This window comes from Grampus griseus, assembly GCF_964374135.1.
Source record: "Grampus griseus genome assembly, chromosome: 7".
Classification (NCBI taxonomy): domain Eukaryota; kingdom Metazoa; phylum Chordata; class Mammalia; order Artiodactyla; family Delphinidae; genus Grampus; species Grampus griseus.
The window spans coordinates 19218623-19242588 of NC_139001.1; the positions used below are offsets into that span (position 1 = coordinate 19218623).

Below are 23966 nucleotides of genomic sequence, written 5' to 3' on the forward strand. Positions count from 1 at the left end.
GACACGGGTTCGTGCCCCGGTCCGGGAAGATCGCACATGCCGCGGAGCGGCTGGGCCCGTGAGCCATGGCCGCTGGGCCTGCGCGTCCGGAGCCTGTGCTCCGCAGCGGGAGAGGCCACAACAGTGAGAGGCCCGTGTACCGCAAAAAAAATATACATATATATATTTTAATTAGTAGACTAAGTAAGTCTGATTTCCCTCCCTAATGGTGTATCATCCAACCAGTTGAAGACCCGAAGAGAACAAAAGGCTGAGTAAGGGAGAATTCTCTCTCCCTGAGGACTGCTTTTGAACTGGGACACTGGTCTTCTCCTGTCTTCAGACTTGGGTTGGACTAGAATTTACACCACCGGCCCACCTGTTTCTCAGGCCTTCAGACTCGGACTGGGATTATATATGCCATTGGCTCTCCAGCTTGCAAATCTAGAGATTCTTGGCCTCTATCCTCACATGACCCCATTCCTTATTATCTATCTATCTATCATCTATCTATCTATCTATATCTATCATCTATATTTTCATTGGTTCTGTTTCTCTGGAGAAACCTGACTAAGACAGCATCCTGTCTTCCTCTTTGCATCTTTTGTGGGGCCTTCCCTATAGTTAGGAACTCGGTGAGTATAACTGATTAATGACTGATCGATACCCTCCACAACCTCTACCTTACAGAGGAGGCAGTGTGTGTAACGGTTAAGAGCAGAGGTCTCTGGGCAGAGTGTCTACATGAGCCAGAGCTCCAGAAATCTGCATAGTCGTCCCCTCGGATCTGGAATTGTTGCTGAATATTAAACCCTGCATGCGTGCAGTGAAATTGCATGAAGGCCAATCTGCTCAAAATGGATCACAGACTCAAATGTAAATTTAACACTAAAGCTTTTAGACAAAAAGTAGGAGAGGGAATTCCCTGGTGGTCCAGTGGCTAGGACTCAGCGCTTTCACTGCCGTGGCTTGGGTTCCATTCCTGGTTGGGGAACGAAGGTCCGCAAGCCACTTGGCGAGGCCAAAAAAAAAAAAAAAAAAAATTGGAGAAAATCTTCAGGATCTAGAACCAGACAAAGATTCATTAGACTTGACACTTACAAAAGCATGATTTATAAAGGGAAAAATGATGAATTGGTCCTCATCAAAATTAAAAACTTTTGCTCTGTGAAGGACCCTGTTAAGAGAATGAAGAGACAAGCTAAAGGTTCAGAGAAAATATTTGCAAACCACATATCTGACGATGATGATTAGATAACAAAGGATAGGGCTTCCCTGGTGGCACAGTGGTTAAGAATCCGCCTGCCAATGCAGGTGACACGGGTTCAAGTTGCCATGGAGCAACTAAGCCAGTATCCAGAAATAGGGAAATCTCTTAAAACTCGAGGGAAAACACAAACAATCCAATTAGAAATGGGCAGGGAGTTCCCTGGTGGTGTAGTGGTTAGGATTCAGTGCTTTCACTGCTGTGGCCTGGGTTCAATCCTTGGTAGGGGAACTGAGATCCCACAAGCCTCGCGGCGTGGTCAAAAAAACCAATCCAAAACAAAACACCAAACAAAAAAGAAATGGGCAAAAGTCATGAACACACATTTCACCAAACAGGATGTACAGATAGCAAACAAATATATGAAAAGATGTTCAGCGTCATTAGCCATTAGGAAAATGCAAATTAAATCATAATGAGATATCACTACACGACTGGCAGAATAGCTAAGATAAAAAATAGTCCCAATACCAAATGTTGGTGAGGATGTGGAGAAACTAGGTCGATCACTGATATGTTGCTGGTGGGAATGTAAAATGGTACAGCCACTCTGGAGATAGTTTGGAAATTTCTTTAAAAATTAAAGATGCAGGATCTTCCCTGGCGGTCCAGTTGTTAAGACTTCGCCTTCCAATGCAGGGGGTGTGGGTTCGATCCCTGGTCGGGGAGCTGGGATCTCACATGCCTCACGGCCAAAACAACAAACAAACATAAAAAACCCCATAAAGCAGAAGCAATATTGTACAAATTCAATAAAGACTTTAAAAATGGTCTACATCAAAAAAATCTTAAAAAAATAAAATTAAACCTGCAACTACCATAGGATTCAGCAACTGCACGCCTGGGCTTTTTTTTTTTCCCCAGAGAAATGATGACTCATGTTCACACAAAAATCTGTACACAAATATTTAGAGCAGTTTTATTCATAATAGCTCAAACTGGAAACAACCCCATACCATCCTTCAATGGGTGAATGGTTAACCAAACTACGGGACATCCATACCATAGAATATACTATGGTACTCATACCATATACTATGGTATACATTTATCCCAGAGAAATTAAAACTTGTGTTCATACAAAAACCTGTATATGAATGTTTATAGCAGCTTTATGTCTAATAGCCAAAAACTAGAATTAGTCTAGGTGTCATTCAACAGGACAATGGTAAAACTAACTGCGGTACAAACCACGGATTACTACTTAGCAGTGAAAGGAACAAACTACTGATACCACAGTAACTTGGATGAATCTCCAGGAAATCATGCTACGTGAAAAAAGTCAATCTGAAAAGTTTACGTTTTACTATTACATTATATAACATTTTTGCAATGACAAAATTTTGGAAATGAAGGTCAGATTTACTACTTTTATCCTTTTGCTACTAAGTCGCAGCCAGTAGAGATGGGTGAGGTCGGGGGTGGAGAGGGATGTAGGTGTGATTCTGAAAAGATAAGTTGAAGGATCCTTGTGGTATTGGAACTGTTCTGTACCTTGACCTTGGTGGAGGATACACAAACCTACGCATATGACAAACTGTACAGAACTTAATACACACACATGAGTACAAGTAAAACTGGGGATATCTGAAAAAGAGCAGTGCATTTTGTTAAGGTCAATATGTTGGTTGTATTCTTTTTTATTTTTTTAATTTTTAAAATTTTTGGCTGCATTGGGTCTTCGTTGCTGCGTGTGGGCTTTCTCTAGTTGCGGCTAGCAGGGGCTACTCTTCGTTGTGGTGCATAGGCTTCTCATTGCGGTGGCTTCTCTTGTTGCAGAATACGGGCTCTAGGCGTGCGGGCTTCAGTAGTCACAGGATGTGGGCTCAGTAGTTGTGGCTCATGGGTTCTAGAGCACAGGCTCAGTAGTTGTGGCGCATGGGCTTAGTTGCTCTGTGGCATGTGGGATCTTCCCGGTCTGGGGATCGAATCCGTGTCCCCTGCATTGGCAGGTGGATTCTTAACCACTGAGCCACCAGGGAAGTTCTATCCTGGTTGTGTTGAAAGTGGAGACTCAAACAGATACTTGTACACCTGTGTTCAGACCAACACTTTTCACAATAGCCAAAAGGAGGAAACCACTCAAATGTCCATCAACAGATGAATAAATGAATGTGGTATATCCATACAATGGAATATTATTCAGCCTTAAAAAGAAATGAAATTCTGATATATTGCTATCATATGGATGAACCTTGAAAACATTATGCTAACTGAAATAAGCAGTCACAAAAGGACAAATTTTGTGTGATTCCACTTATATGAGGCAAATTTATAGAGACAGAAAGTAGAATGATAATTACCAGGGACCAGGGGATGAGGGGGGGAAAGGGGAGTTATTATTTAATGGGTACAGAGTTTTTGTCTGGGATGATAAAAATGTTCCAGAAACAGATGGTGGTGATGGTTGTTGGTTGTACAATAATGTGAATGTACTTAATGTTGCAGAATTGTGGTTAAAAGGGTACATTTTATGTATATTTTACCACCGAAAAAAGTGGAAAAAATCCTGGTTTTAATGTTGAATTTTTAAAAAATATTTAATTCTATTTATTTTTGGCTGCATTGGGTCTTCATTGTAGTGGCTTCTCTTGCTGCAGAGCATGGGCTCTAGGCACATGGGCTTCAGTAGATGTGGCACGCGGGCTCAGTAGTAGTGGCTCGTAGGCTCTAGAGCACAAGCTCAGTAGTTGTGGCGCCCGGGCTTAGTTGCTCCGTGGCATGTGGGATCTTCCTGGACCAGGGATCGAACCCATGTCCCCTGCATTTGCAGGCAGATTCTTATCCACTGTGCCACCAGGGAAGTCCCTGTAATATTATATTATATTAACATTTTGCAAGATGTTACCAATGGGACAAAGTGGGTAAAATGTACATGAGATCTCTCTGAATTATTTCCTACAACTACGTGTGAATCTGCAATTATCTCAATTTTTAAAGTGAAGGAAAAGTCTTATTGAATGAATATTATACTTTAATAAAATTGATTTAAAAAAAATCCACCAGGGAAATTCCCTGGTGGTCCAGTTGCTAGGACTCAGGGCCTTCACTGCTGAGGGCCTAGGTTCAATCCCTGGTCGGGGAACTAAGATCCCACAAACCATGTGGCGTGGCCAAAAGAAAAAAAAAATCCACCAGAGTCAGAGTCTCTGGAATCAAATGGCCTGGGTGTGAATCTTTCTTACTAGCTCGATGACTTGGTCAAGTTTCTTAGGCCCTCAGTGTCCTCACCTGTGAAGTAGGGGCGATGAAAATACCCCGAAACATTTGTGTGAGGCCCAAGAAATGCGCCTAGCACGGCGCAGTTAGTTGCTTTTGTAAATTGGGTTCCAAAATGTCATTGGTCACTGTCAGTTCTTCAGAACTCCAAATACATTTTCTGTTAAAAACATTGATGCACATGGTGGTTTAATTCTTAGTCTCATCCACCAGAGGCTTTGGATGCAGTGTAGCTCAAACATGGGGCATTTGTGATGACTAGATAACAAAGGATAGGGCTTCCCTGGTGGCACAGTGGTTAAGAATCCGCCTGCCAATGCAGGTGACACGGGTTCAAGCCCTGGTCCAGGAAGATCCCACATGCCATGGAGCAACAAAGCCTGTGTACCACAACTACTGAGCCTGTGCTCTAGAGCCCGCGAGCCACGACTACTGAAGCCCATGCGCTTAGAGCCCGTGCTTTGCAACAAGAGAAGCCACTGCAATGAAGAGTAGCCCCGGCTCACTGCAACTAGAGAAAGCTTGCATGCAGCAACGAAGACTCAATGCAGCCAAAAATAAATAAGTAAAATAAATAAATTTATTTAAAAAAATAACAAAGGACAATTCTGATGCAATATATCTTAAAACAAAATGGGGAAATGATCAAACTAAACAAGAATGGTTTTTTAAAAAAAATTATTTATTTTATTTATTTATGGCGGTGTTAGGTCTTCGTTGCTGTGCACAGGCTTTCTCCAGTTGTGTCGAGCGGGGGCTACTCTTGGTTGTGGCGTGCAGACTTCTCATTGCGGTGGTTTCTCTTGTTGTGGAGCACAGGCTCTAGGTGTGCGGGCTTCAGTAGTTGTGGTACGCGGGCTCAGTAGTTGTGGCTCACAGGCTCTAGAACACAAACTCAGTAGCTGTGGCGCACAGACTTAGTTGCTCCGTGGCATGTGGGATCTTCCTTGATCAGGGCTCAAACCCGTGTCCCCTGCATTGGCAGGAGGATTCTTAACCACTGCGCCACCAGGGAAGCCCCCAAGAATGAGTTTTAGCGGGAATGCTGGTGTTGGGGAAACAGCAGATTTAACCAAAAGAAGGGAGGAGCACGACAGAGATTCAGAAGGTCAAATCTGCACCTTCCAAGGGCATTATCAGCCCTGTTTTTTAATTTTGTTGTCAAATGTCAAAATGTAAGACTCTCTTTTTAGGGCTCCATTGATCTATAGCATTGCTCTTAGTTTATTTGCTTGTATTATGGCTTCTGGTGGGAAGAAAAAGCGCAGAAACAGGCAGGCATTCAAGTATTTGCCTAATCCACTTCCAGGGCCTCTTAGGCTCCCAGACAGAGGGCAACACTTTAGTTGCGTTCTTGTCAGGACAAGACCATCTTGTCCTGAACCCCTTGCAGTAGCTCAGACATTCCATGCTCCCTCCCTCTCATCTCCATGCCTTGGCATATGTTGCTTCCTCCTCAAACAACTCTGCCTGGCAAACAGCCTCTTGTCATTCAGGATTCAGTTATGGTGTGACCTCTTCCAGGAAGCCTTCCTTGATTTCTCCAGGGCTAGACTGTATGCTCCCATAGCACAATGCCTTCCCTGTCTACCCCGGCAATTCAAAGCACTGAAGCAGCTGTCAGTGACAATGCAGTAGGGAATGGGGCAGTGTCTGGGTACCTGGGGAAGGGGAAAGACAGTGTACAGTCAACACTACTCTGGACGGATCTAAAGCAGGACGATGCCTCTTCTCTGTTCTGGGATCTGTCTCCAGAGAGCCACCTCTGATCTATTTATCAGAGTGGATTCACATATAGCCTTGAGCCAGGCTCCCTGGGTCTAAATCCTGGTTCTGCCACTAACCAGTTGCGTGGCCTTGACCTTAGCCTTTCCTTCATCTGTAAAATGGGTGTAATAATAGAACCCACCTCATAGGGGTATTGTGAGAATCACATGACTTATGTGTAGAGGGATTAGAATAGTAAGTGCTGCATAGGGCTTGCTCTTATTATTACTATTCCCTTCCCTTTGCCTCCCTGGGTTCTCAACACTAGATCAAGTCACATTAAACACTCTAATATTGCAGGTAGCACTTTGCATGGTCTACACTCACACATTCATCCACGGGAGCCTTGGCTGATGTCTCTTTCCTTCTGAATGGACTCTGTGTCATGCAGGTGGGGCTTGGTCTTGATACCCCCACAGCATCCCCACACCCTAGTCCAGTGCCTGGCATGTCACGAGTGCTCAATCTTTGTTTTTTCTTTGTTCAGAGACATATATAGCTTAGGACTATGGAGCAAGGAGAGGGGGGTCATAGGAGTTCTGGGGACAAATGATACGATCTAAAAACAAACTGGTCTTGAAATGGATGTCACAGAGCAGGCAGGGAAGTGGCAGACTCCTTCTCAAGTCACCTGATGCAAGAGCGCTCAGCAGGGGCTTCCCTGGTGGCTCAGTGGTTAAGAATCCGCCTGCTAATGCAGGGGACATGGGTTTGAGCCCTGGTCCAGGAAGATCCCACATGCCGCGGAGCAACCAAGCCCGTGCGCCACAACTACTGAGCCTATGCGCCACAACTACTGAAGTCCATGTGCCTAGAGTTCGTGCTCTGCAACAAGAGAAGCCACCGCAATGAGAAGCCTGCGCACCACAAGGAAGAGTAGCCCCCACTCGCTGCAACTAGAGAAAGCCCGCGCGCAGCAACGAAGACCCAAGGCAGCCAAAAATAAATAAATAAATAAATATATTAAAAAAAAGAAAAAAGAGCGCTCAGCAGAGGAAGGATATCCGTGGGTTGGATGTTAACTGCCGTCCCCTCTTCCCCACTGCGGCAGAGTATCAGGAACTGGAGGGAACTCTCAGGATCTCTACAGGAACATTCTGGGTGCATTGGGCTGAGTCAAACTTGGTTTCAGTTCTCCATGGATGAGGAGAACTTGCCAGGGCCTAGGAGGCCCTTCAAGACCCCGCCCTCCCTACCTCAAGGTGACTGAGCACTTTCATCGCCAGCTTCTCCTTCATCACTCCCCCACCCCGCCCCGTGCCACTGTGCATCAGCCTCACTGGCCTTCTGTCCCCAACGTGCCATGCTCAGAGCCTTTGCACTAGCTGTTCCTTCTGCCTTAAATGCTTTTCCCACAGCTCTTCACAGATCTGACTCCTTATCATTCACAACCCAACTCAACTGAGATGTCAGAGAGGCCCTCCCTGAAGTCTCCACCCTCAACTCTCCAACCTTGAGTCCCTTTCTATCCATGACTTGGCCTTGTTTTCATAAATGTCTGAAATTTCACATAAGAAATTATCTTTTGTGTTTATCATCTCTCTCTCCATGCTATCTACAAGTGCCATGAGGCTAGGAACTTGGTCTCGTCCCTGCTGATCTCCCAGGGCTCAGAACCATCCTGGCACATGGAAGGAGCCCAATATTTGTTGAGCTGATTGCCTGATTGAATGAAAAGACCTTATCCTCTAGAGCTGTTGCTGTCCAGTCTGGTAGCCACTAGCCACATGTGGCTATTTAAATTGAAATTAATTAAAATTAAAGTAGGGACTTCCCCAGTGGTCCAGTGGTTAAGACCCTGCCTTCCACTGCAGGGGGTGCAGGTTCAATCCCTGGTCAGGGAACTAAGATCCCACATGCCATGCCATGCAGCCAAAAAAATTAAAGTAGAGCTTCAGTTCCTCAGTCACATTAATCACATTTCTAGAGCTCAGTGGCCACATGTGACTAGTGGCTACCATATTGGACATTGCAGATAGAGCACATTTCCATCATTACAGTCTTGTAGATACTGGCCCCTATTGTCCGCTAGAGTGCAAAGCTTCTCTGGAGGCCCTCACCTCTTAGCTGGTGGGAGGAATGAATAGATGGAAGGATGGAGCCTGCAGGCCCATTACCACTTGCCTCAGGGGAGGGTGCCTCCTCTTTGTTACTGAGCTGCGGCCAGTATTGGGCAGGAACAAGCCACTGGCCAGAACTGTCATTAAGCAAGGAACCTAAACGAGGTGATGATTGCCTTCCATCCTATTGCTAACTGGGGACCCTCCACGCAGTTTGGGGGTTCCTGCGTATAGTGGGAACCGGGAGGAAGGAGGTGGAGTGTGAGAGCTGGCGTTGGGGTAGGGAGAGAGGGTTTGGAAAGCTTCGGGGGTGATGAGCAAGGTCAGTGGTGAACACATCGACTGTTTTTCTTTCTTTGGCGGGAGCGGGCAATTATGCTAGGTGGAATCTATAATGATTCTGTGCGCCAAAAGCCCCGCCCCTCCATCGCGGCTAACCTCGTGACTAAAAGTGGGGGTTCTTGGAATCCAACGTCCAGGTTTGAATCCTACTTCCCACGTGTTTACTCTGTTACTCAATCTTTTCGTACCTCTATTTTTTTATCTGTAAAATAGTGATATTGATCATAATAACAGCTAGGAAGAAAGGCTGAAAATCGCTCGATAAACCCTGTTCACGGTTCCTATGCTAAGCCCGAGACACGAGACGCTGGTCAGAGAAGGATCCGGCTCACAGCCAAGCCTCGGGAGGGCCCCGTTTATTCCCATTAAAACCGCAGGCAGGAAAGCGCGCCTCCCGGGTGCCTCCCGCCCGCGTGCCGCCCCAGCCCAGTCCGGATGCCTTGTCTTCCTGCCTCGCCCCGGCCAGCTGGGCCCCGGGGGAACGCCTTGCTGCCCACCTAGCCCTCCTCGCCCTCGAGGCCCTCCGGCTCCAGCTCGTGGAAGGGGCAGGGCCGGTTGGAGGAGCGCAAGGACGGAGTGGGTGGGCGTCGCATCGCAAAGGGACCGAAGTACTCGGCGGCGAAGGTGACCACGTCGGCCGGCTGGTGTAGCAGCAGGAAGAGCAGGAAGTCGGAGATGAGCGCCTGGGCCTCGGGGTGCTGCCGCAGATAGCTGTTGTGGCTGAGACGGAGCTCCTCCTGGAGGGGTCCGAGCCTGAGCAGGACCCGGGACTCCCGCGCCCCAGGAGCTCCCCTCCCCTTCGCCCTGTGGAGGGCTTAGGGACGCTGGAGTCCCCTAGGCCCTAGGGATGATGCATTTCAACCGGGCAGAAAAAGTGATCAGTAAGGGTGGAGTGTACACCCTGGGCAGGGGGATGGGGGGATGGGGACCTCAGGCTGGCTGCAGCCCCTCCTCACCTTCCGGTCCACGAACTTCGAGTAGAGCTCCATGTCCTCCTCCCACACCAGGGGTTTCTTCTCAAACACTGGGTGAGGCTCAATATCATCTGGGGGTGGGTGCGGATGGGAGGAAGGCTGCGTGCCTATTCCGACCCCAGAACCTTCCTCAGATACAGAGGGATGCCCAAGAACACCAGTTCTGGGCAGGCTCAGGTAAAACCCCAGGGTTCTGGCCATATGGGCGAAGTTGCTGGAGGGGGTTCCCAGCAAAATGATCGTCCCTGAATTGCCTTGGAGACAGGGGCTGGAGAGCAAAACTTCTCCATCTCATCCCGGGCTCCGATCCGGGGCCATGGCACACTCAATCCACCCATGCACCCTGGAAGGCTCCAGGTTTCCTCACCTCGCCTTCACTCTCCCACCAGCCAGGGGCTTCACTCACCCGCCTCCCTCAAGGTGGGCACCTTGGTGATCATGCAGCACCCCGGGGAGCCCACCTGGATCCTCTTGGCCAGGTGCCTGGAGTGCAACAAAGAAGAAGGTGTGAGTCTTCCTAGACCAGCCCACTCCTTTGAAGGGTGTTCTGGGGGCCTCCCTTTACTGCTGTCCCCCTCCTCCCCTCCTCCACTTGTCTTTGAGTTCCAGGGTCCTGTTCATTTCTAGATCCCCAGATAATGTCCCCTGCTTTTCAAACTGGGGACTCTTCCTACCCTGGAGATGTGTGCACGTGTGCAAGACTAAATTTAGAGGTGTGAGCGCTAAAGGAATCACAAGGGAATTCCCTGGCAGTCCAGTGGTTAGGACTCCGAGCTTTCACTGCCAAGAACCCGGCTTCAATCCTGGTCAGGGAACTAAAATCCTACAAGCCATGGGGCGTAGCCAAAAAAATTTAAAAAAATAAAAAGAATCACGAGCCTCCTGCTATGTGATACTCAAAATAGAAACAAGTTAAATTATGAAATAAGGAAAGCCCACAACGTTCTGATTACTTTTTTTTTTTTCTACTATAGTGATTCTGTCAATATCTCTTTGGAAATTTCAAGAAACAAATGCTTCTCCCCCTCCCGAATTTTCTCAGGATTTGGTGCCCGCACTTTTCTGGCGACAGCTTGGCAGTGTGCTGGGGTGCTTCTCCCAGCCTGCTGATTTTATCAAGTGCTGAGCTGTTCAGACTTGGGTGTTTTTCAATTTTACACCCACACCCGTGGCAGCTGCTTTAGCGACGCCTTAGGCCCTGTGGAGTTGACCTTGACTTCCTCAGCCATTCAGGGCTCTTCGGTGAGGTTTGGGAGGCATTGTGAAGACCGGGAGAATGAATGCATATATGCAAAAGGGTGAATGAGTGGAGAAAGCAGGGGCACTCAGACCTCCACAGCAAGTCTTCCTGGTGGTGTCCCCAGAAACAGGACTCTCCCTTTGCCCCGACCCAGCCCAGGAGGTTGAGCTCCCATGCTTGTCCTCAGTACTGCCCCTTTTGCCCCACCGTCAGTAGCTCACCCATCAGAGAGCAGGTAAAACTGGCAGGACACGGGGATGCCCTCTTCCGAGTGTACAGTCTGCTCCACAATGAACGCTTCCACCTGCTGATGGCCCACCTGGATCGTCTGGGAGCCCAGGCCTTGCTGGCAGCAACCAAAATGAAGGGAGGGAGGTGAGGTGGATTCCCACCGGGGCCTCCCCACACATCTCACCCTGGCCCTTCTCTCCAGGTTATAGCTTCACTGCTTGTTCACCAGTGATAAGCAGCCCTTGGCTGTCCAGACCCTTAGGCGCCCCAAGATTTGAGATGCACCCCCAGGTTAAGTTGGGGTTTTCTCTTAGAGAGTCAGCTCCACCCTGCTCCTGCCCCAACCCGTCCCCATGCCAGCTTCATGACCAAGTCCTTCTAGTTGGCAGATTCTGTAATAGGGATGACCAAGTAGGTGTGAGTGTGGGCTAGGGCGGAGGCTGGGCTATTTGGGGGAGGAGGTAGTGGGACGCTGAGGAGGGACTAGACTGAGATTTATGGCTGCCTCAGGCCCGTGCAAGCTGCCCATTGTAATTGAAATTTAAATTCCTGGGGACTTCCCTGGTGGTGCAGTGGTTAAGAATCTGCCTGCCAATGCAGGGGACAGGGGTTCGAGCCCTGGTCCCGGAAGATCCCACATGCCGCGGAGCAACTAAGCCCGTCTGCCACGACTACTGAGCCTCTGCTCTAGAGCCTGCGAGCCATAACTACTGAGCCCGCGTGCCACAACTACTGAAGCTCACACACCTAGAGCCTGTGCTCCGCAACAAGAGAAGCCCGCGCACCACAGCAGAGTAGCCCCAGCTTGCCGCAACTAGAGCAAGCCCAAGTGCAGCAACGAAGACCCAGTGCAGCCAAAATAAATAAATAATTAGAAAAAAAATAAATCCCTGTTACAGCTACAGCAACAGGGAGAAAACTGCTAACATAAGAAAAACATTTCAAAGAAAATTGGGGGGAAATGGTATGTGCCTCTTTGTATCAAACATGTTTCTGTTTGTCATGTTTGTGATAGAAAAGACAAGAGTGTCATTTACGAAGTTGGTCAAATCAGCCCCCAAAGTGTGTGTTCAGAGGCATGCTTCAAAATCACATATTACAGGAAGTCCTAGGTAGGTTGATGATGAAAGTTTAGCCAAAATAAGAGAAAAATAAGAAACACCCTTAAGGGTTGAGACATAATAAAATAATTTTTAAGTGCAGTTGGAGATGTTGCATTTCCTGATCTTAAAAAAAATATGTCTTGGGCTTCCCTGGTGGCGCATTGGTTGAGAGTCCGCCTGCCAATGCAGGGGACACGGGTTCGTGCCCCGGTCCGGGAAGATCCCACATGCCGCAGAGCAGCTGGGCCCGTGAGCCATGGCTACTGAGCCTGCGCGTCTGGAGCCTGTGCTCCGCAAGGGGAGAGAGGCCACAACAGTGAGCGGCCCGCGTACCGCAAAAAAAAAAAAAAAAAAAAGAAAGAAAAAAAAAATATGTCTTTAAAAGTGGCCCCTGTGGGGCTTCCCTGGCGGCTCAGTGGTTGAGAGTCTGCCTGCCGATGCAGGGGACGTGGGTTCGTGCCCCGGTCCGGGAAGATCCCACATGCCGTGGGGCGGCTAGGCCCGTGAGCCACGGCCACTGAGCCTGCGCGTCCGGAGCCTGTGCTCCACAACGGGAGAGGCCACAGCAGTGAGAGGCCCGTGTACCGCAAAAAAAAAAAAAAAAAAAAAAAGTGGCCCCTACGATGTTTATTTTTCCTGGACTGACTTTTGTGCAAAAAGCGTTGCTTTCTTCCACTGCTCCCAGCTTTTGGTCCTTCTCACTCACGCCACTTGCCTCACACTTGGTCCTCCCTCTAACAAATGCGGTCTTGCTTTCTCCTGCTCTTGGAAGTCTCACCCCCATGCCCTAGGTTTATCCCCACTCCACCCCCTCTTCCACTCCACAGGTGTCTTTTCTCCCAACTCAGCATTCTCCTTGCCCCTTCTAGTTCACCCCAGACCAATTCCCCACCCAGGGAAACCCCTCACGTAAGTGGAATAGCAGAGTTTGCCCTCGGTGTCCAAGGCCAGGAAACGGGCGTTGCTGGGCACTGTCTGCCTCCAGGCCATCACCCTCAGCAACACCAGGTTGGCAGCCTGGGAGACGAAGCCCGCAATGGAGTGCCAGGGGAAGAAAGTCACTTCGGTCTTCACTTCCTGTTCAGGACAAATCTGGGTCAGGGACCTTGAGCCAGGAAATGGAGGGAGGTTGTGCAAGACAGGTGTTGAGCATATGGTCCAGTCCATATGGTCCCTAGTCCAGGCTCCTGGCCTGACACCATCTGTCCCCTGTTCCTGGTTCCAAAGAGGATGTAGAGTATGGCTCCCACCTGGCTCTCATCCTTACCTCACCCTCCTTGATGATTCTGGTCATGGCCAGCTGATCATCCTGCTTCAGCAAACTCATCTTCCGTTCCATGGGGAGGGCGTGGAACTAAGGGCCAGAGCATGGAGGGGAGAACCAGGGACTCACGGGATCGTATATACGAGCGAGATCCCCCAGAGGTCGCCTTGTCGTTTCTCCTTCATAAATGAGAAAACTGAGGGGAAATTTGGATAGAAAACTTTCCATATGTGGTCAAGGCTGGGGCCCCAGGAGGTACCTTAATGAACTCCTTATTATGTTGTTCCACAACCTCCAGTTTCCACGAGAGATAGCCTGTGGGGAGGAGGTGAACACTGCTGTCACCGGAGACAAGGCTGGAGTTTGCAGGAAGGGAGGCGGTGGCCCGGGCTGGAGGACTCAGATGTAGGGTGGTCCGAGGGAAAAACTAAGGCTGTGATTAACTTCCCTGTCACCCCCCCACCCCCGTGTCCCATGCAATCTCTTTGCCTCGTTCTAGTACCAAGGTGAAGTCAAAGCGTTGGTCCTGAGTGAAGGTCCTGGGAGTTGGGGGGTGGGAGGGGGAGGGCAGTGGAGGAAGGGTGGGGGTAGAGGGTGTCAGGCAGCAGGAACTCTACCCAGAATGGAGTTTCCGCAGGGTATTTTGTCCATGGAGCTGCGGCTAAAGGCATGCACAAATGGGAAGTACTCCGTGACACCAAACTGGTCTTTGTATTTCCCTCTCTGCACCTCAATGGTCAGCTCTCCCTGAGGCTCCCCTGTGTCGGAGACCATGACCAGAGTCTCCGAGAAGAATAGCGTCAGCAGTTCCTCTTGCCCTGGGTGCGTGAGGGTCCCGTGGGGACAGTTAAAGCCCCAGCTCCAGCTCCTAGGTCTCAACTTTCGGACCGCCCCCCCCCCCCCCCCGGCCACCAGTGCGCCCACAGTCTCCACCCACTCCCTCCTCATCCCACGTCCCCCAGGTGGCCTCTGCGTCCCCTCCATTGGCCTCTACATCAGTCAGCAGGTGAAGGCTCCCCCACCCCAATCCCCACCAGTCCCTACCCACACTGTGTCCCTGGGGTCTTCCCTTGAAGAATATCAACTAACGGGCCTCACACCCTTTGTGAGTCCCAGGAGAATCAAGGCTGAGAGAGGGGGTGGCCAGGTCTGGGCTTTCTCTCCTCCCTCCCGTCCGTACTTTTGCCCCTCCCCCCCCACCCCGCCCCGCCACTGCCCAGGCTCACGGAGGGAGTTGAGGAAGTTGACGGCTTCAGCATTGGCCTCTGGGGGTGGCAGACTCTCTTGGGCTGAGGGCTGGTGATCCTTGGCTTTGAAGCCTAGGGAGGGAGGAGAGGTTGAGACGGCAGATGGCGGACCCTGGGAAGAAGGACAGGGGTGGGGCAGGGGTCCCAAGAGCAGGATCCTCCAAGGCCACCCCAGGGTGGATGATGAGGGAGAAGATGCCCCACCCCTTTCCAGGTCCCCACTCCAAATTCCTCAGCTCTCTTCTCACCTTTGGATTGAACTTTGGAAGACATGCTGCCTCCTGCTACCCAGTTTGTAACCAGCTGTCTCCATGGCAACTGGGAGCTAGCTACCGCCTCTTAAAGGGCCATCAACCCATTTCACTAAACACCCAGACCTTGGAAGAATTGGTAGGAACTGTGGCTTCTGCGACTCAGCCCAAGCCTGAGGTATTGTCCAGCAGAGGGAGCGTTTGACATTCTTAGGAGGCAGGGGGGATGACATGGATCATTAGAATGACCTTACAAGTGTACTTTGAAGTTCAATTCTTACTGGGATTGTAAGTAGGACCAAAATATTTTTTTAAAAACCTTAAATTTTACTATATTTATATGTTTACGTTTCTTAGATTGCATTAAAAGTACTTGGGAAGCTGGTTTGTCAATTTATTAAAAAATTCTTTTAGAGAATTATTTTTACTTATTTTTCCCAGTCAATCGCTTTTGACAATTGCAATTGCCACTGGGCAGTCCAGTGGTTAAGACTCTGCGCTTCCACCGCAGGAGGCAAGGGCTTGATCCCTGGTCGAGGAACTAAGATTCCGCATGCTGCGTGGCGAGGCCAAAAAAACCCAATCAATTGCTTTTAAAAAGGAAGTAGAATATATAGAATGAATAAATATGGCATAAACATATTTATGGCAGTTTTAATTTTGTAAAGAGAACCAATTATTAATTAAAGCCCCCTTAAAAGTTAGTAATAACATTAGATAGATTTATGATTAGAATGATATGACTAAGTTGAACTTAAAAGTTTTTAAAATGCTTATGTTTTAAAATTTGCATTTTAAGAAATTGAGTTCTAATTTTTTTAAAATTTATTTATTTTATTTATTTTTATTTTTGGCTGTGTCGGGTCTTCGTTGCTGTGTTCAGGCTTTCTCTAGTTTTGGCGAGCAGGGGTTACTCTTCGTGTGGTGTGCAGGCTTCTCATTGCGGTGTCTTCTCTTGTGGAGCACAGGCTCTAGGCACGCGGGCTTCAGTGGTTGTGGCACTTGGGCTCAGTAGTTGTGGCTTGCGGGCTCTAGAGTACAAGCTCAGTAGTTGTGGCACACGGGCTTCGTTGCTCCGCGGCATGTGGGATCTTCCTGGACCAGGTCTCTAAACCGTGTACCCCTGCATTGGCAGGCAGATTCTTAACCACTGCGCCACCAAGGAAGCCCTGACTTCTAATTTTTAAAAGCCAAAATGAATTCTGCACGTGAACCACCGCCAGTGGCATTAAGAAAACTCACAACTAGGGCTTCTCTGGTGGCGCAGTGGTTGAGAGTCTGCCTGCCAATGCAGGGGACACGGGTTCGTGCCCTGGTCCGGGAAGATCCCACGTGCCGCGGAGCGGCTGGGCCCATGAGCCATGGCCGCTGAGCCTGCACGTCCGGAGCCTGTGCTCCGCAGCGGAAGAGGCCACAGCAGTGAGAGGTCCGCGTACCGCAAAAAAAAAGAGAAGAAAACTCACAACTGCTTTGGGAAGTAGTCTGTTAGTTCCTCAAAATGCTAAATGTGGAGTTACTATATGACTTAGCAATTCCGCTCTGGGGTATATACCCAAGAGAATTGAAAGCATCTGTCCACATAAAAAACTTATACACAGATGTTCATAGCATCATTATTCAGAATAGTCAAAAAGTGGAACACCCATCTGTTCATCAACTGATGAATGGATAAACAAAACGTGGTGTATATATATATAATGGAATATTATTATTCAAGCATAAAAAGGAGTGAAGTACTGACATATGCTAGAATATGGTTGAACCTTGAAAATATGTTGAATGAAAGGAGCCAGTCACAAAAGACCACATATTGTATGATTCCATTTATATGTGTAAATGTCCAGCACAGGCAAATCTATAGAGACAGAAAGTAGATCAGTGGTTGCTTGATGTGGGGGAAGGGTGGAGGCATGGAGGCAGGGAGTGGCATCCACTGGGGACAGGGTTTCTTTTGGGCATGCTGAAAATGTTCTAAACTTAGACTGTGCATATACTAAAACCCATTGAATTGTATACTTTAAAAGGGTGAATTTTGTGGTAGGTAAATTATATCTCAATAAAGTTAATAAAAAATAGATGCTTTAAATAAAATCTAAGAGAAGAAAGCAAACCATTTTGCTTTCATATGTGAATTACATAAAGTTTAACAAAATCTTTTTGATTTAGACAAAGTTTAAAAAAAGACTCCGCGCTTCTACTGCAGGGGGTGCGGTTTAGATCACAGGTCTGGGAACTAAGGTTCCACATGGCTTATGGCCAAAAAAAACCAAGAAGCAAACTGCTCTTTTTTAGATGCTCTATAAGGGGTGCCCACATAGTCCCCCTCCTTACTGTGCCCCCCCCATCCCAGCTATTCTGGACTCCTGGCCTGAGGGAAAATTTGCTCCCTGAGCCCTCTACCCTTTAGAGTTTTCCTGTCACCCCTGGTCCCCCTCACCTCCCCTTGGTCAGACTCCTCTAGCTGCATAGGACCCCCACCTGCTTATCCACACAGGCTCCCACCTCCTGGGAGCCCATGTTCTCAACTCTTTCACTCCCCCCAGATTCCTTCCTGCCTGATGCTGGCTGTTTCCTGCTAGCTGCTTAGAGGAGAAAGCATTTTGGAAAAGTGGATCACAGAAGGATCAACATCCAGTTGGTTGTCTATTTTTTTAACCATCTGGAAGAGATCTGTTAAGGACCCTTGTTACCATCCCCCCTTAGGGCCTGATACGCCAGGGGAAGGATGCTCTGGAGCAGTTGACGTACTAGCCGTGTGGCTGTGTTGGGCAGGTACGCCTTTCTGAGCCTGTGACATGGACAGCATGTTCCCTCCAGCAGCTGGGGTTGGCATCTATTGAACAACAACCATTACCGTAGAGAGGGTACCCTCTATGCTAAGGTCTGCAGGTAGTAAGTCACTTAATCCTCACAGTCAGCTTCTAAGGTGGTGTTAGCATCATCCTCATTGGACAGGTGAGAAGTGGAGGCACAGAAAAGTTCAGTAACTTGTCCGAGGTCACCCAGTTAATAAGTGGAAGGTGTGGACTCCAACCCAGATGGGCTGGCTTGAGTCCATGTTCTTAATCACTTTGCCCTACTGTCCCTGATAGACTAGCACTAAGTTTATTAATAACAGTGAGAGGAAAAAGAGGCTGCTGTTCACTGAACACCGTTGTGCATCTCATTTGGGTCTCCCAGCCACTCCAGAAGGAGGCTCGGTGACATGAGTCCCATGTCTGGAGTTACCCACGGAGTGTCAGAGTTTGTATTCAAATCCAGACCAGTGCAAGTCCTCTCTCTTTCTTCCACCTTGTCCTGCCTTTGGCCCAAGCTTAGGGTTTACTGACCATTAGGGTTAGCTTCCCACCTGCTTTCAAAGGCTCCATTTGTGGCCAGGGCCTGGGAGGACTAGGACAACCCCTCACCAACACACATATGTGGACACACAGGGCTCTTCTACAACTTATCCTGTTCTCTGTCCTTCCTGGGAACTTCTAAGGCTGCCCCTCCCTTTTTCCTTTTCTGTGATTTAGAAAAAAGAGAGAGACAGCCTGTGATTCAGGGAAAAACGAACTGCTTACAGCATTTTTTAAAAAAATTAATTTATTGAGGCGAGCTCACGCAGAAGCAGAGAGCTGGTGGCGTCGCAGGTCGGGAGGAGGAGCACCGAGTGGAGGGCTCGCTTGCCGGGGCCGCCCGAAGGCGTCTTCAGTGCGGGCGCTGGGGCCGCCATCTTAGATGGCAGGAGTAAGACGAGAAAGAGCGTGAGAAGCGAAGGCTTCCCTGCCGCTCTTCTTGGGCCCCGAAGAGGGCCAGCTGGCCGGGCTTTGGGGTGTGTGCCCTGAGGTGCGGAGTGCGAGAGCGACGATGCGAGGGCTGCCCGGGGCCCCGTCCCCTGGGCTGGGGACGCGCCGAATGTGACCGCCTCCCGCTCCCTCGCCCGCCGTGGGGAGGAGGAGCGGACCAGACGCCACTGCCGGACGACTGGACACAGAGGCGGCCGGGCTCCCTCAGGTTCTCATGCTATACAGAGACTGGATCTCTGAAGATCAAGAAGAGAAGGTTAAAAAGAAAGTTACAAGACTGTGAAAAAGAACAGGAAACAGAAGACCTTACAGCAATAAAGATCATTATAAGAAGTGATAAATGAAAAGGTTTAAGTATTGTGTAAGCTGCATCAATGGAGCACATACAGGGGGCCTGGAAGACGATCAGCAATGGTTTTGGATTCAAAGATGCTGTGTTTGATGGCCCCAGCTGCATCTCCCCTACAATAGTTCAGCAGTTTGGCTATCAGCGTCGGGCATCAGATGATGGCAAACTTATGGACCCTTCTAAGACAAGCAACACTATCCGTGTTTTTTTGCCAAACAAGCAAAGAACAGTGGTCAATGTGCGGAATGGAATGAGCTTGCATGACTGCCTTATGAAAGCTCTCAAGGTGAGGGGCCTGCAACCAGAGTGCTGTGCAGTTTTCAGATTTCTCCACGAACACAAGGGTAAAAAAGCACGTTTAGATTGGAATACTGATGCTGCCTCGTTGATTGGAGAGGAACTTCAAGTAGATTTCCTGGATCATGTTCCACTCACAACACACAACTTTGCTCGGAAGACCTTCCTGAAACTTGCCTTCTGTGACATCTGTCAGAAGTTCCTGCTAAATGGGTTTAGATGTCAGACTTGTGGCTACAAGTTTCACGAGCATTGTAGCACCAAAGTACCTACTATGTGTGTGGACTGGAGTAATATCAGACAACTCTTGCTGTTCCCAAATTCCATTGTTGGTGATATTGGGGTCCCAATACTGCCTTCTTTGACAATGCGTCGGATGCGAGAGTCTGTCTCCCGGATGCCTGTTAGTTCCCAGCACAGATACTCCACACCCCACGCTTTCACATTCAACACCTCCAGCCCCTCCTCTGAAGGTTCCCTCTCCCAGAGGCAGAGGTCGACGTCCACACCTAATGTCCACATGGTCAGCACCACCTTGCCCGTGGACAGCAGGATGATTGAGGATGCAATTCGAAGTCACGGTGAGTCAGCCTCACCTTCAGCCTTGTCCAGCAGTCCCAACAATCTGAGCCCAACAGGCTGGTCACAGCCCAAAACCCCTGTGCCGGCACAGAGAGAGCGGGCACCGGGATCCAGCACCCAGGAGAAAAACAAAATTAGGCCTCGTGGACAGAGAGATTCAAGCTATTACTGGGAAATAGAAGCCAGTGAAGTGATGCTCTCCACTCGGATTGGGTCAGGCTCCTTTGGGACTGTTTATAAGGGCAAGTGGCATGGAGATGTTGCAGTAAAGATTCTAAAGGTTGTTGACCCCACACCAGAGCAGTTCCAGGCCTTCAGGAATGAAGTGGCTGTCCTTCGCAAAACCCGGCACGTGAACATCCTGCTCTTCATGGGGTACATGACGAAGGACAACCTGGCAATTGTGACCCAGTGGTGCGAGGGCAGCAGCCTCTATAAACACCTGCACGTCCAGGAGACCAAGTTCCAGATGTTCCAGTTGATTGACATTGCCCGGCAGACGGCTCAGGGCATGGACTACTTGCATGCAAAGAACATCATCCACAGAGACATGAAATCCAACAATATATTTCTCCATGAAGGCCTGACGGTCAAAATTGGAGACTTTGGTTTGGCAACAGTGAAGTCGCGCTGGAGTGGTTCTCAGCAGGTTGAACAACCCACCGGCTCCATCTTGTGGATGGCCCCAGAGGTGATTCGAATGCAGGACAATAACCCGTTCAGCTTCCAGTCCGACGTCTACTCTTACGGCATCGTGCTGTACGAGCTTATGACGGGGGAGCTGCCCTACTCCCACATCAGCAACCGCGATCAGATCATCTTCATGGTAGGCCGAGGGTACGCCTCCCCAGACCTTAGTAAGCTGTACAAGAACTGCCCCAAAGCAATGAAGAGGCTGGTAGCCGACTGTGTGAAGAAAGTTAAGGAAGAGAGGCCTCTTTTTCCCCAGATCCTGTCTTCCATTGAGCTGCTCCAACATTTTCTACCGAAAATCAACCGGAGCGCTTCTGAGCCATCCCTGCACCGGGCGGCCCATACTGAGGACATCAATGCCTGCACGCTGACCACATCCCCTAGATTGCCTGTCTTCTAGTTGACCCTGCACCTGCACTCAGGCCACCAGGTGGGAAGGGAAGTCAGCAGGTATCACCTTTTTGCGGGGACAGAGCTCGTCTTCAGAGAAGCTGCTGCTAAGGACCTTCTAGCCCACTCACAGGGCCTTAACTTCACGTTGCCTTTTCTATCCCTCTGGCCCTGGGAGGAGGAAGCCATTTGCAGTGTTGGTTTGTCCTGCTCCCCCACAACCCCTGTGCTCATGAGCCGAGCCTCCTTCAGATGCACCGGTGGCTGCTGATGGCAGTACATGATCTGGGGCCCCAGCTGTTAGAGTATTTTTAGGGCAAGAAAAAGCACTCAGAGGGGAAATGCAGGTAGCAGGCAAACCAGCCGTGATGTGGGGACATGTGGATTTTGGAAATCAGCTCCTGTGAGGAACGCTTATCACAGGACTTCTCTTCAGAGATACGTGGTGTGGCACCAAACAGGTAGTTTTGCACATAATGCACCAAACAGCCCAGGACTGTCAAGACCGTGGCAGCCTGGAGGAGCCTGCTTTGGTACTATGGACTTGACTTTGGGGACACTGCCTTTTCTTGAAGGTCTCTAGTGCTTTGGGATGGTTTTCCAGAAGAGGTGCTTGGCCTGCCCCTCCCAGTCTCCGCCCTCTCAGGGAGCAGTCTTCCATTGTGCTGAATTTGTCTTCCAGGAGCTGCCCCTATGGGGCGGGGGCGGGCCCCCCCACCCCTGCCCCGCCAGCCTTGTCCCTACATCACATCGTATACAAGGAAGCCAGGAACACAGGTTTTCTTGGGTTTAATTTTGTTTTTATTGCGCCTGACAAAATACAGTTATTCAATTTGTTATTTTAATAAAATAAATTAAATGTAAAAAATAAAATAAAATAAATAAATAAATTTATTTATTTTATTTATTTATTTTTGGCTGCGTGGGGTCTTCATTGCTGCACGTGGGCTTTCTCTAGTTGCCGTGAGCGGGGGCTACTCTTTGTTGCCGTGCACAGGCTTCTCACCGCGGTGGCCTCTCCTGTTGTGGAGCATGGGCTCTAGGCGCACAGGCTTCAGTAGTTGTGGCACGCGGACTCTAGAGCGCAGGCTCAGTAGTTGTGGCGCACAGGCTTAGTTGCTCCGTGGCATGTGGGATGTTCCCGGACCAGGGCTCGAACCCGTGTCCCCTGCATTGGCAGGCAGATTCTTAACCACTGTGTCACCAGGGAAGCCCCAGGTTATTATTATTTTTCTAAATTAATTAATTAGTTTATTTTTGGCTGCCTTGGGTCTTCCTTGCTGTACATGGGATTTCTCTAGTTGAGGCGAGCAGGGGCTACTCTTTGTTGTGGTGCACGGGCTTCTCATTGCGGTGCCTTCTCTTGTTGCGGAGCACGGGCTACATCTAGGCACACGGGCTTCAGTAGTTGCAGCACGCCGGCTCAGTAGTTGTGACGTACAGGCTTAGTTGCTCTGCGGCATGTGAGATCTTCCCGGACCGGGGCACGAACCCGTGTCCCCTGCATCGGCAGGCGGACTCTCAACCACTGCGCCACCAGGGAAGCCCAACCCCCAGGTTATTTTTTAAACTACGTATTATTCAAACACCTTTGAGGCCATGTGTCTACCTCCATTTCTTCTCTATAATGAATTAGGGCACCAGAAATCACATGTAGCGTTTTCCAAAGTGACTTCATATGCCCTTCTCGTCTAACTCTTCTAATAGCCTCCAAATAAGTGGCCTTGTTGGTGAAAGTTTATGAGTTTGCTGCCTTGCATCATTTCTGGTATCAGGGCCCCTATTCCTCTGGGGGACCTTTTCCCCACTCTCGGTGCACTGTGTTTCAGTTGGGTCTGACACTGCCTTTCCAGGTGTGGTCACGTGACCTAACCTGGCCAGTCAAAGAAGACCATTCCCCTAACTCCTATGATTGGCTCAGCATTGGGCACATAATCCAAGCTGAACCAATGAAACTCAATCCCTGGGACTATTAGAGGTTCTGCTATGTTTGATGAACTATAGCCCATAAACGTGGAACTTCTAGAGACTATCTTTCCATTACAGGGAGAAAGACTGACAGAGAACGATATCAATATAGAAGAAAGCAGAGCTGAATGATGAAGATGCCTCTGGATCCCTGGATCCAGTCATGCCTGAATCACCATGACATAATCCTACACTTCTCAATTTCATGACCTGATAAATTTCCCTTTTGGTTTAAGCCCCTTTCGGCTGCGTGTTTGTCACTTGCACTTGAAAGGGTTATGTCTCATTCAACGTTGTCATCTCCACTGGAAGGTGAAGAAACTGAGGTCCGGAAAGTTACTTGCCCAAGGTCCTTGGATGTTGAGTAACAGAGCTGGGACTAGAACCCAGGTCTCTAAGGCCAGTTGTCACTCCTGCTGTTCTGCAAGCAAAGAATAGGTGTCCCGGTTATTGCTGGTCAGTGCTGGCTCCAGGAGAGACATGTGCCATTTTTCAGGACAGATGCTCCAGTGAGACGATCCGCCAAGGCCTTGGGAAAATGCTTCACCAAAAGCCCTAGAGAACCATTAGCAATTGTCCCTTGAAGCTGGGCATACCCAGAGTGACCTGGCCCTGGGGCTTGCCCAGTCACGAGACAATTACAGAGCACAGAGACTGCCCTTTTTCAGGAAGGTGAGGCCCACGGCTCCTTCCCTCACCCCCACCCCAGATGCAGCCCTGAGCCAGGATAGTGAGGACCAGTGCCAAGGCCCTTGGCTTGGGGTGAGGGGTGCCAAGAGGGGAGGCTGAGCTGTGGCCGGGGGGGCCCAGGAAATGTGGAGCTAAGCCGGTGCTTCCCAGTCTTCAGCCACACCAAGGCCACCTTTAAGGGTTCTGCCATAGGGACCTCCCTGGTGGTCCAGTGTTTAAGAATCTGCCTTCCAATGCAGGGTACGTGGGTTCGATCCCTGGTCAG

The 23966-nt window shown here is 49.3% G+C and overlaps 2 protein-coding genes across 3 annotated transcripts; one reads left to right on the forward strand and one right to left on the reverse strand.

Annotated features, from left to right (window-relative positions):
• Positions 1–9073: 9073 nt before the first annotated feature.
• On the reverse strand, positions 9074–15010 carry CATIP (ciliogenesis associated TTC17 interacting protein). The gene is made up of 10 exons (XM_082658433.1): positions 14942–15010; positions 14673–14765; positions 14064–14264; positions 13706–13761; positions 13450–13536; positions 13092–13259; positions 11070–11194; positions 10015–10091; positions 9591–9679; positions 9074–9371 (listed from the first exon to the last, which is right to left on the reverse strand). Exons 1-10 carry the CDS (start codon positions 14964–14966, stop codon positions 9132–9134), a joined length of 1161 nt encoding a protein of 386 aa, XP_082514559.1. The 5' UTR covers positions 14967–15010; the 3' UTR covers positions 9074–9131.
• Positions 15011–18594: 3584 nt separating this feature from the next.
• Positions 18595–21900, forward strand: LOC309825068 (RAF proto-oncogene serine/threonine-protein kinase). Of its 2 annotated transcripts, none has more exons than XM_082658423.1 (2): positions 18595–18940; positions 19081–21900. In XM_082658423.1, exon 2 carries the CDS (start codon positions 19107–19109, stop codon positions 21051–21053), a length of 1947 nt encoding a protein of 648 aa, XP_082514549.1. In that variant the 5' UTR covers positions 18595–18940; positions 19081–19106; the 3' UTR covers positions 21054–21900. The 2 variants fall into 2 exon arrangements, with proteins under 2 accessions (XP_082514549.1, XP_082514550.1); XM_082658424.1 differs by lacking the exon at positions 18595–18940 and having other exon boundaries at positions 19097–19310; positions 19406–21900.
• Positions 21901–23966: the final 2066 nt, after the last annotated feature.